Source organism: Vicia villosa, linkage group LG2, assembly GCF_029867415.1.
Source record: "Vicia villosa cultivar HV-30 ecotype Madison, WI linkage group LG2, Vvil1.0, whole genome shotgun sequence".
Lineage (NCBI taxonomy): Eukaryota > Viridiplantae > Streptophyta > Magnoliopsida > Fabales > Fabaceae > Vicia > Vicia villosa.
This window is the reverse complement of record NC_081181.1, coordinates 158,889,450-158,902,860: the sequence shown is the minus strand read 5'-3', so window position 1 is coordinate 158,902,860 and position 13,411 is coordinate 158,889,450. Positions and strand designations below refer to the sequence as shown.

The following is a 13,411-nucleotide window of genomic DNA, read 5'->3' as shown; positions in this document are numbered from 1 at the left end:
TATTAGGTGGAAGAGAGAGAAAATGATGTTGAGTGTTGGAAGTTGAAAAAGTGGGTGTTGAGTGTTGAAACCATTGTAAATGGTCTTACCATTTGAAGATTCTGTTCTTTTAGACCTTGGAGGAAAAAGACACACGCCTGATGCTTATTTGGCACGCTGACTGGACATTTTTTTATTTTTTTATTTAATATGCTGACATGGAATAATGTTTTTATTTATAATTATTTTTAATTCCACGTAGGCATTTTATTTATTATTATTATTTTAAGTTTGCAAAATTGAAAAGATGGAAAAAGCCACTTTGGTCTTCACGTAAACTTTTGATTTTGAATTGTATTTTATATATTAATCAAGTGTTATTTTATTTAATATATTAATAAATTAATATTGTTTTATCCAAATATATACTATACAATACAAATTAATTTTGGTTTATTGTTATATATTAAAAATTCATTTCAATTTATTTTTAAATATATATTAGTTTATTATTATATATTAAAAACTAATTTCATTTTATTCAAATGTTTTTATTTTAGTTTATCCAAAAATTAATACTATACAATACAAATTAATTTCAGTTTATTGTTATATATTAAATTTCATTTCAATTAATTTTTAATTATATATTACTTTATTATTATATATTAAAAAATAATTTTAGTTTATTCAAATAGTTTTATTTTAGTTAATCCAAATATATACTATATATTATAAATTAATTCAGTTTATTAATATATATTAAAAATTAATTTAAGTTTATTTTTAAATACATATCCGTTTATTATTATATATTAAAAACTAATTTCAGTTTATTCAAATTTTATTTTAGTTTACCCAAATATATACTATAAAATACAAATTAATTTTAGTTTATTGTTATATATTAAAAATTCACTTCCATTAATTTTTAAATATATATCACTTTATTATTATATATTAAAAAATAATTTTAGTTTATTCAAATATTTTTATTTCAGTTTATCCAAATATATACTATATATTACAAATTAATTTCAGTTTATTAATATATATTAAAAATTAATTTTAATTTATTTTTAAATATATATATATATATATATATATATATATATTAATTTATTATTATATATTAAAAACTAATTTCAGTTTGTTCAAATATTTTTATTTCAGTTTATCCAAATATATACTATACATTACAAATTAATTTCAGTTTATTAATATATATTAAAAATTAATTTCAGTATATTATTTTATATTAAAAATTAATTTCAGTATATTATTATATATTAAAAATTAATTTCAATTTATTTATAAATATATATCAGTTTATTATTATATATTAAAAATTAATTTCTGTTTATTTTTAAATATATACTATAGTTTATTTATTCAAATATATACAATAGATTATTTTTAAATTTATTTCAGTTTATTAAATAATATCTATATAATAATGTAATATTAATTAATTTTAAATATATAATAGTGTAAACAAAAATTATAATAGAAATATAAAATATGATATGGAATCATGCAATATATACATTTCACTTAAGAAACTAATTTGATTTTTCTCAATACATGCATCTTTCATAATTTCATATTATTTAAATAATTGAAAAATAAAATTTTATATGACATGGATGTTAAAATAATTATAAATAAAAAATAATAAATCCATGTCAGCATAATTAAAATTAAAAAACAAAAAATAATGTCACATAACATGACACATAGACACATGAGTGTCTCGTTTTCTCTCAAGGTCTAAACAAACAGAATTTTAAAATGACAAGGGTGTTTTTACAACAAAAAAATTTACAGTGACAAAACCAAAAGTCGCGTATATGGTAGAGGACAAAAATGCTATTAACCCTTTATTTAATTTTAATGTTATTCAAAAACAATTTATTAATTCTCTTATAAATTATTAATCCGATGTAAATTTAACGTGACAGTTATTGTACTAAATGATATATTTTTTTCTCTTTTCACATCCATTTTTGTCTCCTGCACTAAATGGTATTTTAGTAAAAATATTTATAGCTTTAATTTAACAAACATTACTCATTGCTGTTTTTCTCATAAATTTATAAAAAAAATTGTTTAGTTTTCTTTTTTAAATAAACACTCAAAATGGAATAAATTAACACCATATGTTATTCTTAAAATAACAGAATAATTATAACTAAATATATAAAAGTTATGTTAAAATTTTAATAATGGAATATTGTATTTATCATGTTAAATATTACTTAAACAATATTTAAGTTTTTAAGAGAAAAAATTTAATAAAATACTATAGAAATTAAGTGATTACAAGAATTATAGAACATAATATTTTAGTATATTCTTAGTTTTCCTCATAAAGGATATTTTAATGATTTATATATAAATAGAATAAAAACTAAACCAAACAAATTACTAGACCATAAATATTTTATATTTTAGTAATTTTAACTAATTTTTAATAAGTGTAAAATGGTATAATTAAGTTATAATGAAGGTGAGTGAGAGTAAGAGCTCGTTTTTTAAAATAATTTAAAAAGTAAATATTTTTTTGTAAAAGTAAAATTATTTTAATTTTTTTATTAATAATCTTGACATAATTGAAATTACATAAATTTTAAAAAAAGAAATATCAATTAATTTTCAAAAAAAATTATTCAAAATTTTGATATTTCAATATTCTTTGAATTTGTAAAAAAAATGAAATATTGGAAATAATATTTTATAAAAAGCTATTTAAATCAATTTTGTATTTGAACTTTTATTTTCTTAAATTCGTATAACTATTTTATTAAAAATTGTAATACTGTAAGAACTTATATAAAAAAGCTAAAATAAATTGCATGGAAGATACATTGATATTTCTTTTATTTGATTTTTCTCCATTTTCAGTCCCACCACTAAATATAAGTTGCTAGATCTTTAGGGACAAAAATTATAGTAATTTTTATTTAAAAAAAATGTGAACAATTAAGTAGAAAATTAACAATTTTTGTGGGTTCAACATTTTGTATCCAGCAAAATTATCTAAAATATTTTGCCACGATATAATCAAATGTCTTGTGTGTTATCTTTTGACACATCAAAGAGAGGACTAAAAACCAAAGAACAACAAATCGCATAAACAATTTAAGATACAAAACAAATCCCTTTTGACAGGAGATTAAAGCTACACACAAAAAAAAGGCCAAAAATATATTTCATGCAAGGTTAGGATGGCGAACTTAAATAGGGGTGGGTGGGGTAGCTTAGTTGGCATTTGCTGACTGAGCGGGTGTAGGCTGTTGGTCTAGGGTTCGATCCTTGGCAGCAGCAATGTAGTATTTTCTTTGTAAACAAGTTGTTGGTACTTATAAACCATCAACTTTATGAAAAAAAAAAAAAAAGGATGGCGAACTTAAAAGATAGGAAAGTCATATAAAGTTCAAAATAACCATTGATTCAACAAACAGATGCATTGGTTAAGGTTTGATGTGTTTCTTTCTTACCATTGTACTAAATTAATTCCATTTATTTGCTATTAAATCAATGATTATTTGTTAACTTTCCTATGATGGTCCTATCTTTCTAGTTCATCATGCTAACGGTCACCTTTCAAATAACCACTACCTAATCAAAATCTCCCATGGAAAAACAATTTGTAAAACAATAAAAACAGGTAGAAATAAAATAAATGTTCCAAGTATATGGAATTAAACTAACCGCTTCAATTATATTATTCTACTTTTGCTATAAAACAAAAAAGGGAAAGGGTTCCCAAATATTTGTCAAGAAACTGTTCAATGGCTTTTAACATAATTTTGATATTAAAAATTTTTATCCTACAAGAGAACTATTCAAAAGCTGAGATATAACATGATGCACCATTCGACTAATACCACCAAATACAAGAGGTGGCCAAATAAAAGGAACTTTACATGTCTTACATTGACCAAAGGAACATGGAATAATAATTTTTTAGAAATTGATATAAAAAAAAATGCCCCTGAAAGTTAGAGTTTAATAGATTTAAAATTTTACCTCGCTGTACAAATCTGACCATCAACAGATCCTCTCAACAGACATTGTCCTTTGGTGACTGTTCGGCCGAAGACACTCGACTGGTGGTACACTGGAGATCTTCATCTTGTTCCTTTTTCGTAAGCCCCGAAGGACTTTTAGTTTCAGAATATTTATGCTCACCGTCAGACACAATTGATTCATGGTTTACAGAGTTTCCCAACTTTTCTTCAGATTGACCTTCTGTATCCAAAGGCTCCCTGGGAGGAGCAGATAGAGAACGTTCTCTACTAACAGTGGCATTGCCATTGCCAGAATTGGTAGGTGCCAACCACGTGAATTTAAGGTTATGATCTTTCCAGCATTTACCTTTTATAAAGGCCTGCTCAGCTGCTCCACGAGTAGTAAAATTTAGATGTGCCTCTTGCTCAATACTGTCATTGACTTCCACATCTTCTAGCTCTACAGTGGAAAGTTCACCATATGGTAAGAAGTGTTCCTTCAACGCAGCAACCTAAAAGACAACAATTTTGTAAGCAAAAGATTAAAATTGACAGTGTCACATTTGGTAATGGTAAAATGACCGTATTATTTAAATACCCACACTAAAATCAATCAACCGTAAAAATCACAGAAGTGTTCATATCAATAGATAAGCACAAATTAGCTCTTCCAAACGCCTCCCTGATAAATTTTCTCATATAATATTGCACTTGGAATTTTAGGTTTAACACGAGAAGACCAATTAGCGAAATAGGTTCGTGGATTGCAATCATAACTTAGGACAGGCTAGCTTGGTAGCCCTTAGATTTTTCATAAAAGGCCAGGCTAACTGATGATCAACTTCATAACAACCACATACAGCTTAGGAGTGTCATGGTATAAAACTGAAGAAAGTGGCGGACCAGTCCTGAGTCCCAAAATAGATAACCAAGGACAAATTAGAAAAGGACCGACAAGAAACGTGGGATGGCAGCTGCAGCAAGTAACAGTGAGCTTATGGTCATTTCTGGTAAACTATTGGGTCAGATGGTGCTACACATGACAGGTCAGATGTTGGCTCTGGGGAGCTTGAGAGTATGAGAAGTGCTGCGCGTAACACAAAGACCATGGTGGTTGATTCTGTTTAGGTCCAAACAACTATTCTACCCAAATCCTTCCCCTGGATTGAAAATTCCCAATTTCCTGCAAGAGTATTATGCCAAATCCTTTTATTTTAACTAAATGATGACCAAAAAAGGGTTGAGGTCAAACCTTTAACTAACATTTTCAGATCTCTTACCCCATACAATGCATATTGTATATTAGATAGGGAGTTAACTCGGGTGACTACCGGAATTTTAAATATGATATCTTATGTGAGCGGGAATACAGCAGAGAAAAGAAAATACACATAATTTGTACACATTTAAGAAATCTGAAACAAGGTAAAATAAATAGAAACAATCAAAAAGGCCAATAATTTTTTTGCTATAATGAGTCCCAATTGTTTCTTCTTTCTTTGAATCTACACAAAAACAATAAATAGCTATTTCATTTTCATAAATATTTCAAAATGGGTCAGACTAGGGAAAGACAACCGAGAATGCAGAATTGCAGATTACTGTACTTCAGTCTTCAAATTTTAAAAGTTAAAATCTTATAATCCAATATATACAGACATATATTTTAATTCAACGTCTACTATTCTCACATGTCAGTTCATGTCCAACTCTAACAGGGAAATCTTTAGTCAAATGATTGTAGCAAAACAAACAACGGGACCCATTGCAAAACTCTACAATATGTACAGACACATGAGGCAAAGAGAGAAGACTTACATTTGCTAGACCAACTGGCAAAGGTGGGATGATTCTAAATGCAGTGGGACGGTTATCCAATTTGTATCTATTGACAGGCACTGATGGTTGAATTGACTGCCTCAAGCCTGTAGGTTCTTGTAGTCTCATTGGTGTATTTGCTTTAGGACTTTGAGAAGCAGTCTTGACCAACTGTTTATTCTTATCCACTGTTGTCTCTGCATGTGGAGATGACATACCAATATCAGCATCAGACGATTGAGGAGAAGCCAGTTTGACTACATCAGACGCCATGCTTGTTTTAAGTCTCTTGGCAGATTGCTCGGTAACAACTTCACCCTTGGGTCCTGTAGCCTGTGAAAAATTAGAGTTTATATGATGAGAAGGAATGACATTAATACATGAAATGAAACAAGTTGATAACAGAATGCAGTGGTGAGCGATGATTGTGCCAGGCTTATATTTTCTTTTTAATATAGTTATGTAGAGGATAAGCTCTGAACACCATTTTATTACTGGGACTTAGAAAGGCAGCATATGCACTAATTGATACATATGGTCCTGTTACTTGACACTATACTAATCACATTACTTAGTAAAAGAAAAATCCACTGAATATCCAAAATATCACGAGTCTCTAAACCAATGTATCAACAGCTACAATTTAACGAAAAAAAAGCTATTAGGTCTTACTTGTTTCGCAAATTTGTTCAACCGGCGCTTGAACTCGTTACGCTTTTGGTCCAGAATTTCCTGCTTCTTGCGCATTTGTTCCCTTAGATGCTCTAAGCTTTCAAGCTTCCTCTGCGAAGGAGGCGCAACCTTGGGTGCATCTGCAATGACTGGCTTTGATAAATCCAACGGTGATGATCCATCAAACATAGTCCTTGAAGCATCAGTTCTCCTATCAGTGGCCACTGGATGAGATGGAAAGAAAGTTGGTGGTTGCCCGCGGGGAGTTACAGTTGCACCATTCCCACTTGCAGTAGAATTATCATTACGAACACAGTCACGATTGGCCCACCACATCTTGATGAAACGATTGCCCATTACAGCATCAGGTGCCTTCAGAGCAGCTTCAGCCTCTTCCCTCTTGGAGAATTGGACAAAAGCTCGTTCACTGTTTATTGGAATATGAATGTCGGTAACTTCCCCAAACTTCTGAAAATGAGCAAGAAGAGATTCCCTCCTGTTAATCTTATGAGGTATCCCATTTACAAATAGAGTACGCAATGCCTTCTGTGATGGTCTACGTATGCTACGCATATCAGCCTGTGCCTTCAAAGATGCTTCCAAGGCTCTTGGGATGGCATCATCTGCTATGATTTGGTTACCTTGACTGGAGGCGCTGTGAGAACCTATTAATTCATCAGTATCTTCCTTTGATTGATTATCGGGAAAATGGAAAGAGCTCATTGTAGGGTTAGATTTTTCTTTCGTGCCAACTCTACTTTTTGAACTACCAATTCTGCCCCAGACAGATGCACTGGCACCCTGAAAACTGACTGAGGTTCTGGTAGCTTCGACTGGACAAACACTATTTGGAGCATCACAAGACATAGGCTCGGCATCATCAACAATCTTTGATGACTGCATATTTAGGAGTGCATTTGAAGATTCCAGACCCCTATCATTCCACAGTGGTTGATCTGGATCATAAAGATCAGCTCCACTTGTGCAACCTGGACCAGGATATTCACCATCCATCGGCAAACCAACATCATTGACAGCGGACTTGGAAATAATTCCAGGTTTACATTTGCTGTTCATTGAAGCGGTTGAAGCATTTACTGAATGTAGTGATCCAGCTCCAGCAGGTGCTCCAATTAGGTGTGCACTTGAAAGCGAAACAGGAAGGTTGAACTGTGAAAGACTCTGAATTATGAACAACAAATTAATTAGCTAGTCTGACAGACAATGTATGACTTTGATACAGTGAAAAATTATGGGAAAGTGCAAATATTAGTCAATTCAAATTAAGATCATGCAAAAAATAAATATTGAACATTTGAAACTTAATGAAAAGCAAGTTGTTACACGAAAAATCAAATTGCACAGGTAAAGAATAGACAACAACAAAACCTTTTCCCCACTAGGTCGAATCAGATTCCAACAACTTATAAAGTCCTATCACATGATTAACTTCTAATGATGGACCATTCAAATTTAAAACCATTTTAAAGATTTGACTTAAAGTTCTTGATCTCTCTCTAACTCTCGAGGTTTGGCTATCCTTCACCCAATCCACCCTCATTACTAGGGCTTCTACAAGTCTTCTCCATGCATGACCAAACCACATTAGCTTAAACTCTATCACCTTTTCTTCAATAATTGCTACCACAACTTTCTTTCCAAAACTTCGAGTCTTAATTCTATCCTGTCTTATGTGTCCACTAATCAATAACATTGTCATCTTAACAACATTGGATTTAATTCCTCATTTGTTCATTAACATTCAGAATTTAGACTATTCTATTACAAAAAAAATACAAACATACAAAGTTCAACAGGGAGTGAAGAAAAAAGAATATCAATTTTTCTGAGACCAATGCCAACAAACAGACTGCAGGAGAGAACATTATTATAAACTTTAAAGAACATCATTAAAATGAAAAATCTTTTCAACATACAATTAAAAGGGTCATCAATGAGGATAGTTATTACCAGTGTGCCCAAAGTAGGCAGTATGAACAGCTAATCCTAGGAGATACTCTAAGATTAGAAACTAACTCTAAGGGATACACTACGATTCTTTCCTAACCATTAGGAAAGAAGGTAAAAAAAAAAAGAGCCTCACTCACTCAAGACAGCAGCAAAAATTATCGATGCTGACAATTTGAAAAGTCTTTTGCATGTAATTTGCGCAGACCTATAACTGTGACCTATTTTATCAATTAACGTTTTTCTTTCAATATTATTTTTATACTTTAAAAATATGGATATTTGCTAGTATCTCATGTAAAAAGGTACCTGAACATCTTCAATGACAATTCGATTAACACCATGTTCCATAGGGCACATGTCCCCCCTCAGGCAAAATCCACGTTCCTCAAAATCTCTGCATCGTTGACGAGGAATATTCGCATTTAAAGATGAATTAATAGGTGGTCTGAGCGCTCCTTGTAAACCCATTGGATGAAGCATGTCTAAGCCACCGTTGGGTACGGCTGGAATTAAACCAAATGTATTCCAAGATGCATTTTGTGCATTTGATATATTTGGTAACCCACGTCCAGTATAAAGGGCTGGAGGAAAGGATCCCTGCTGAACCATTTGAGAAGCAACATCAATTGAGCTGAACCTAGATTCACGATGATTCCAAAAACCAGATTCCCTGCCTCTTCCCCTACCAGCGCCAGGATCTCCAGCAAATGATTGGTTTGGTCGTAACCTTTGATTCATATCAAAAGGTGTTCGAGGAATTGAAGTCATCCCAGGGCGCCTTCTTTCGAACTTGGAATAAAAATCTTTATCTGTGGTGGCATCGCTGTAAGATTTCAGTGTTTCAAAGGCCATAGATTCATTATCTCTAAATGGATGACGGTTCCCAAAATTTTTGTTACGCTTTCTGAATGGTCTGTTAATTGCAGGATCGAAAACATCTCTCTCCAATGACTGAGAATGACCTTCCTTCCTCCGATGCTTATGATTCCTATCATCGTCATCGTCATCGCTCACTTCCTTCTCTTCGGGATCACTGGCGCAATCCGATGGCGCGACAGACTCTGGTTTTGGAGATGAAGCTTTAAGCTCCATTTATTTCCGTATAACAAAATCTGTATGGTATCTTCTTTGAAATCCCAACTAGGAATGATAAGCCAGCTTATGTTGCTTAGAATAATTCCAGAAATACAGATGGACCTACATCAATAAAAAAAATCAGGAGATCAAACATAAGATAATTTGATGTTAAACTATAAACTTTTAACAATCTTTCCAGTGGTAAATGGACAACGGCATTGATTACTTATTTGTGCACTAATTTAAGTATGTTATTAAATTGGCCAGTTTCCTAGTTATGCATCCTTACACTCAACCGGAATAAACATTTGACACGGTCAATAAGCAAATCCCAATCTAGTAATTGCAGAAAATTTGTTATGAAGAATATTTTGACTTTCCAAAACACATAAACAAACATCAAAAGACAGAAAGCCTTAAATGGGAATCACAACCTGCCGTCCAACTATTGTTAGTGAGAAATGCTAACTGTACTTGCTAATCAATAAAATAAGAATTTTGTATGTCACTATAATCCGTGCCTGATTATTCAATAAACCCTCAATTACTTTTAAAACATAACCATCTAACACCAAACCTTCCATTGCTCATAAAAATAAAAATAAAAAGTAACAAGAAAATCATCAAAAGGGTTTTAGGAAACATCCAAGGCTCATCAATGACGCCACGACAAATACATTTAATAGCAGCCAGAAATTGAACACATAAAGAAACATCCAGATGATTTCAAAATCGAATAACACCGCATATATTGGATCAACCATTAAAGAAACCTAAACAACAGATCTCCAGCCACTCAAAATCATCATCATCTAAAACATCGCTACTCTAAGCTAAACACATTCCACACCAAACTTCTCACAGCTCAAAAATCACCAATCAAAATCATAAACAGACTAATTTCATCATTATCATTTACCAAAAACGGTTTTAAGAAAAAACACTAATCATTAAAACTAAATAACTAATTACAAAAATCTCTCTAACTGTCACTACGGTTTAACCTAATTAAAATTCCTATTGAAAATACATGTTAATTTTTCACATCTTTCACAAATCATCAAATAACAACAACAACAACAACCACTACACTGTCAATGATGAAGAAAATAAAAATCATCGAAATCGTAAATTGATTTCAGAATCCATAAATTAACTACACAATAAACTGAAAGGAATCGTGAATATAGATAGTTATTGTTTCAATTGATTTCAATTACGATTACGCAATTCGAACAATTATGATATTAAACCATCGGCACAATTTGAGAGAACGAGAGAAAACCTTAGGAAGAAAGAGTCGAGTCGCGCGGCGGCGATGAGAGTTGACGATGACGGCGATTGATCGGAAAGTGGCTGCCGTGAGAGTACGAAGAAGGAACGAATTTGGGGGTTGGGTTGGAAGAAAGGAAACAAAACAGCTACACACAATACGAACACACCTTTAATCAAATCAATCAATAAAAATTTTAGTTTATTATTATTTTTTTCCTAAAGTTTGAATATTTTTCATACTAATTCTATGATTTCGTATTTATGTAGCATATAAATTTTTCTAACATTGAATAAGTTTAAACATATTAAAATTATTGAGACAAAGCTCTATTGTGAGCATTTGATCGAATATTTAAATTTATTTATTTGTTTAATAAATTGAAAATTGTTTTTAACAGATTTTTACATAAATAATTTATGATATCATTAGGTTTTTTCTTAAGCTATGTTTGGATACAATAAAAATAACGGAACAGAATGGAGCGGAGAGGAATGAAATAGAGCGGAACGGAGTGAAATGAAATAAATACGTGTCATTCTATTGTTTGGATACATCATGATGGAATAGAGTAATTTTTTTATTCCGTCCAAATCAGAGGGTATAAAAAATGGTGGAAAGTGATGTAATGGGATAAAATGTATTATATCCGATACCACTCCATTCCATCTGTTTTTAATTGATCCAAACGATGAAACATAAATTTATTTCATTCTATTCGGCTTCATTCCATCAATCCAAAATACCCTTAGTGAACGATAAGATAGATTCTGAATTAGTTGTAATTGAATATCAAATTTAATTTTGAAAAAGAATGCCTATGATATATTTATGAATTATTTTAACTTATTATTATAAAACCTTTATTATAATCTATGACTTATATAAAGTTCATTTAATTTAAATTCATTTTTTGTTAAAAAATAGTTCATACATTATAATTTATATGATAAATATTAACATAATTTCTAATATAAGAAAGTAATAGTAATGTATTATCCTAAAAGATATATTCACATTATAGAGTTCATGGTGGTAAAGCGGGTAGCTCGTTCCGTTTAGACTCGCTAATGAGTTAGCGAGTTCAGTCCATCAATTTTTTTTATAATTTTTTTATTACATATTTACAAAAAATTTATCATTATTAAAAAAGTCGACACTTTTTTTTAACAACGCATAACAAAACATCAAATTAATTTATATTCTTAACAACAACAAAACAACATAAAGAATGATCTATATTAATGGTCTTATGATATAAAAAATATAGTTTTGTAACAAATAAATTCTATTTACAATGACTATGTTAATATTTTGAAACAGATTATTTTTGTTAAAAAAATATCAATCATTGATAAATAGGCAACAACCTGTTGTCAGTAAAAAGATCAATAATCAATCTATCAAAGAAAAATTAGGCATACCAAGGTTAATACTAAACTAGTGCATAAATATTGACATATAAAAATGCAGAAATTTCAAAGGCATAGTCATATTATGAACAGGAAAATAATCAAGATTTTTTATGAAGTTTGTCTTGGGATCATATGAACAATACTAGAACTTCGATAAAACTAAAACATGCTTGTAAATGTGTCATTTCAACAAAGTTCTTTAAGGTGTTTAATTGGGTATGTAGTATCAAAAACAGAAAGATTAAGTTGAAGATTATCTTAAGCGCGTGTCTTTAGAGAAAAAAAAAGAACAAAATAGAAGTGTTGACTTGAATGATCGAATAAAATGATGGTGGAGTGGATGGATAAGCACGGCTGCAGATGAAACCAATGAAAAAAAAACTAGTTTTTAAAGGATGGGATAAGATTATATTTATATATGAAGAGAGAACCTAAAATAGTCAACTTATAGCAAGTGCATATGAATGAGTGTACCGATCTGACAAAATATGGGTTCTCAGAGACATTTTTCCATTACAGAGTGGTCCACCTAAAAATCCTCCCGAACACATCATGTTAATAGAGTTTCTTTCAAAGGACCTACATTTTGTTCAGATTTATTTAAGACCTGGGTGTCCAATTCCAGCTACATCGATCGAGTGGACGACACATTCAACAAATGAGGCAAAAACTTGGGCAGATCAATTTATAGAGAGATGATAGAGCTCACCAAATTGATGGAGCTTGAAAGAGAATCAAATAAGGAAGCGTTGAAAGCGGAACCAATTGTAAATTTATGCGGTACTAGATCTTTTGATGCATTTTAGATTTAATTAATACAATTTTTATATGTATATTAAATTTGATATGATTTAGTACATATTAATTTTATGGTTTGATTTACATTGCATTAACTTATTTACAAACTTTATACTTTTTATCGGTAAGTTTATATATATATATATATATATATATATATATATATATATATATATATATATATATATATATATATATATATATATATATATATATATGAAGAGAGTTATATTGACTCCAAGAGTAAGTTCTAATAACTTACTCCACATCTTGACCATTAATTCTTTTCAATCTAATGGTTAAAAATAATAAGGAATAGTTTTCTCTTTCCACATTTAATGACTTATTATTTTTAACCATTAGATTGAAATGAATTAATGGTCCAGATATGGAGT

The 13,411-nt window shown here is 30.3% G+C and overlaps 1 protein-coding gene across 1 annotated transcript; it reads right to left on the bottom strand.

Moving 5' to 3' along the window:
- Positions 1-3,683: 3,683 nt before the first annotated feature.
- On the bottom strand, positions 3,684-10,986 carry LOC131652716 (zinc finger CCCH domain-containing protein 41-like). Its single transcript, XM_058922660.1, has 5 exons — positions 10,816-10,986; positions 8,760-9,650; positions 6,483-7,664; positions 5,811-6,143; positions 3,684-4,504 (listed from the first exon to the last, which is right to left on the bottom strand). Exons 2-5 carry the CDS (start codon positions 9,543-9,545, stop codon positions 4,046-4,048), a joined length of 2,760 nt encoding a protein of 919 aa, XP_058778643.1. The 5' UTR covers positions 9,546-9,650; positions 10,816-10,986; the 3' UTR covers positions 3,684-4,045.
- Between the last annotated feature and the right edge of the window lie 2,425 nt (positions 10,987-13,411).

Excerpts from the sequence above, each read along its gene's own strand:
- LOC131652716 (XM_058922660.1), bottom strand. The coding sequence starts at position 9,545 with ATGGAGCTTAAAGCTTCATCTCCAAAACCAGAGTCTGTCGCGCCATCG. Across the intron at positions 7,665-8,759 it reads TTGTCATTGAAGATGTTCAG|AGTCTTTCACAGTTCAACCT; the intron begins GTACCTTTTTAC and ends TTCATAATTCAG. Across the intron at positions 4,505-5,810 it reads TGCCAGTTGGTCTAGCAAAT|GTTGCTGCGTTGAAGGAACA; the intron begins GTAAGTCTTCTC and ends GTTGTCTTTTAG.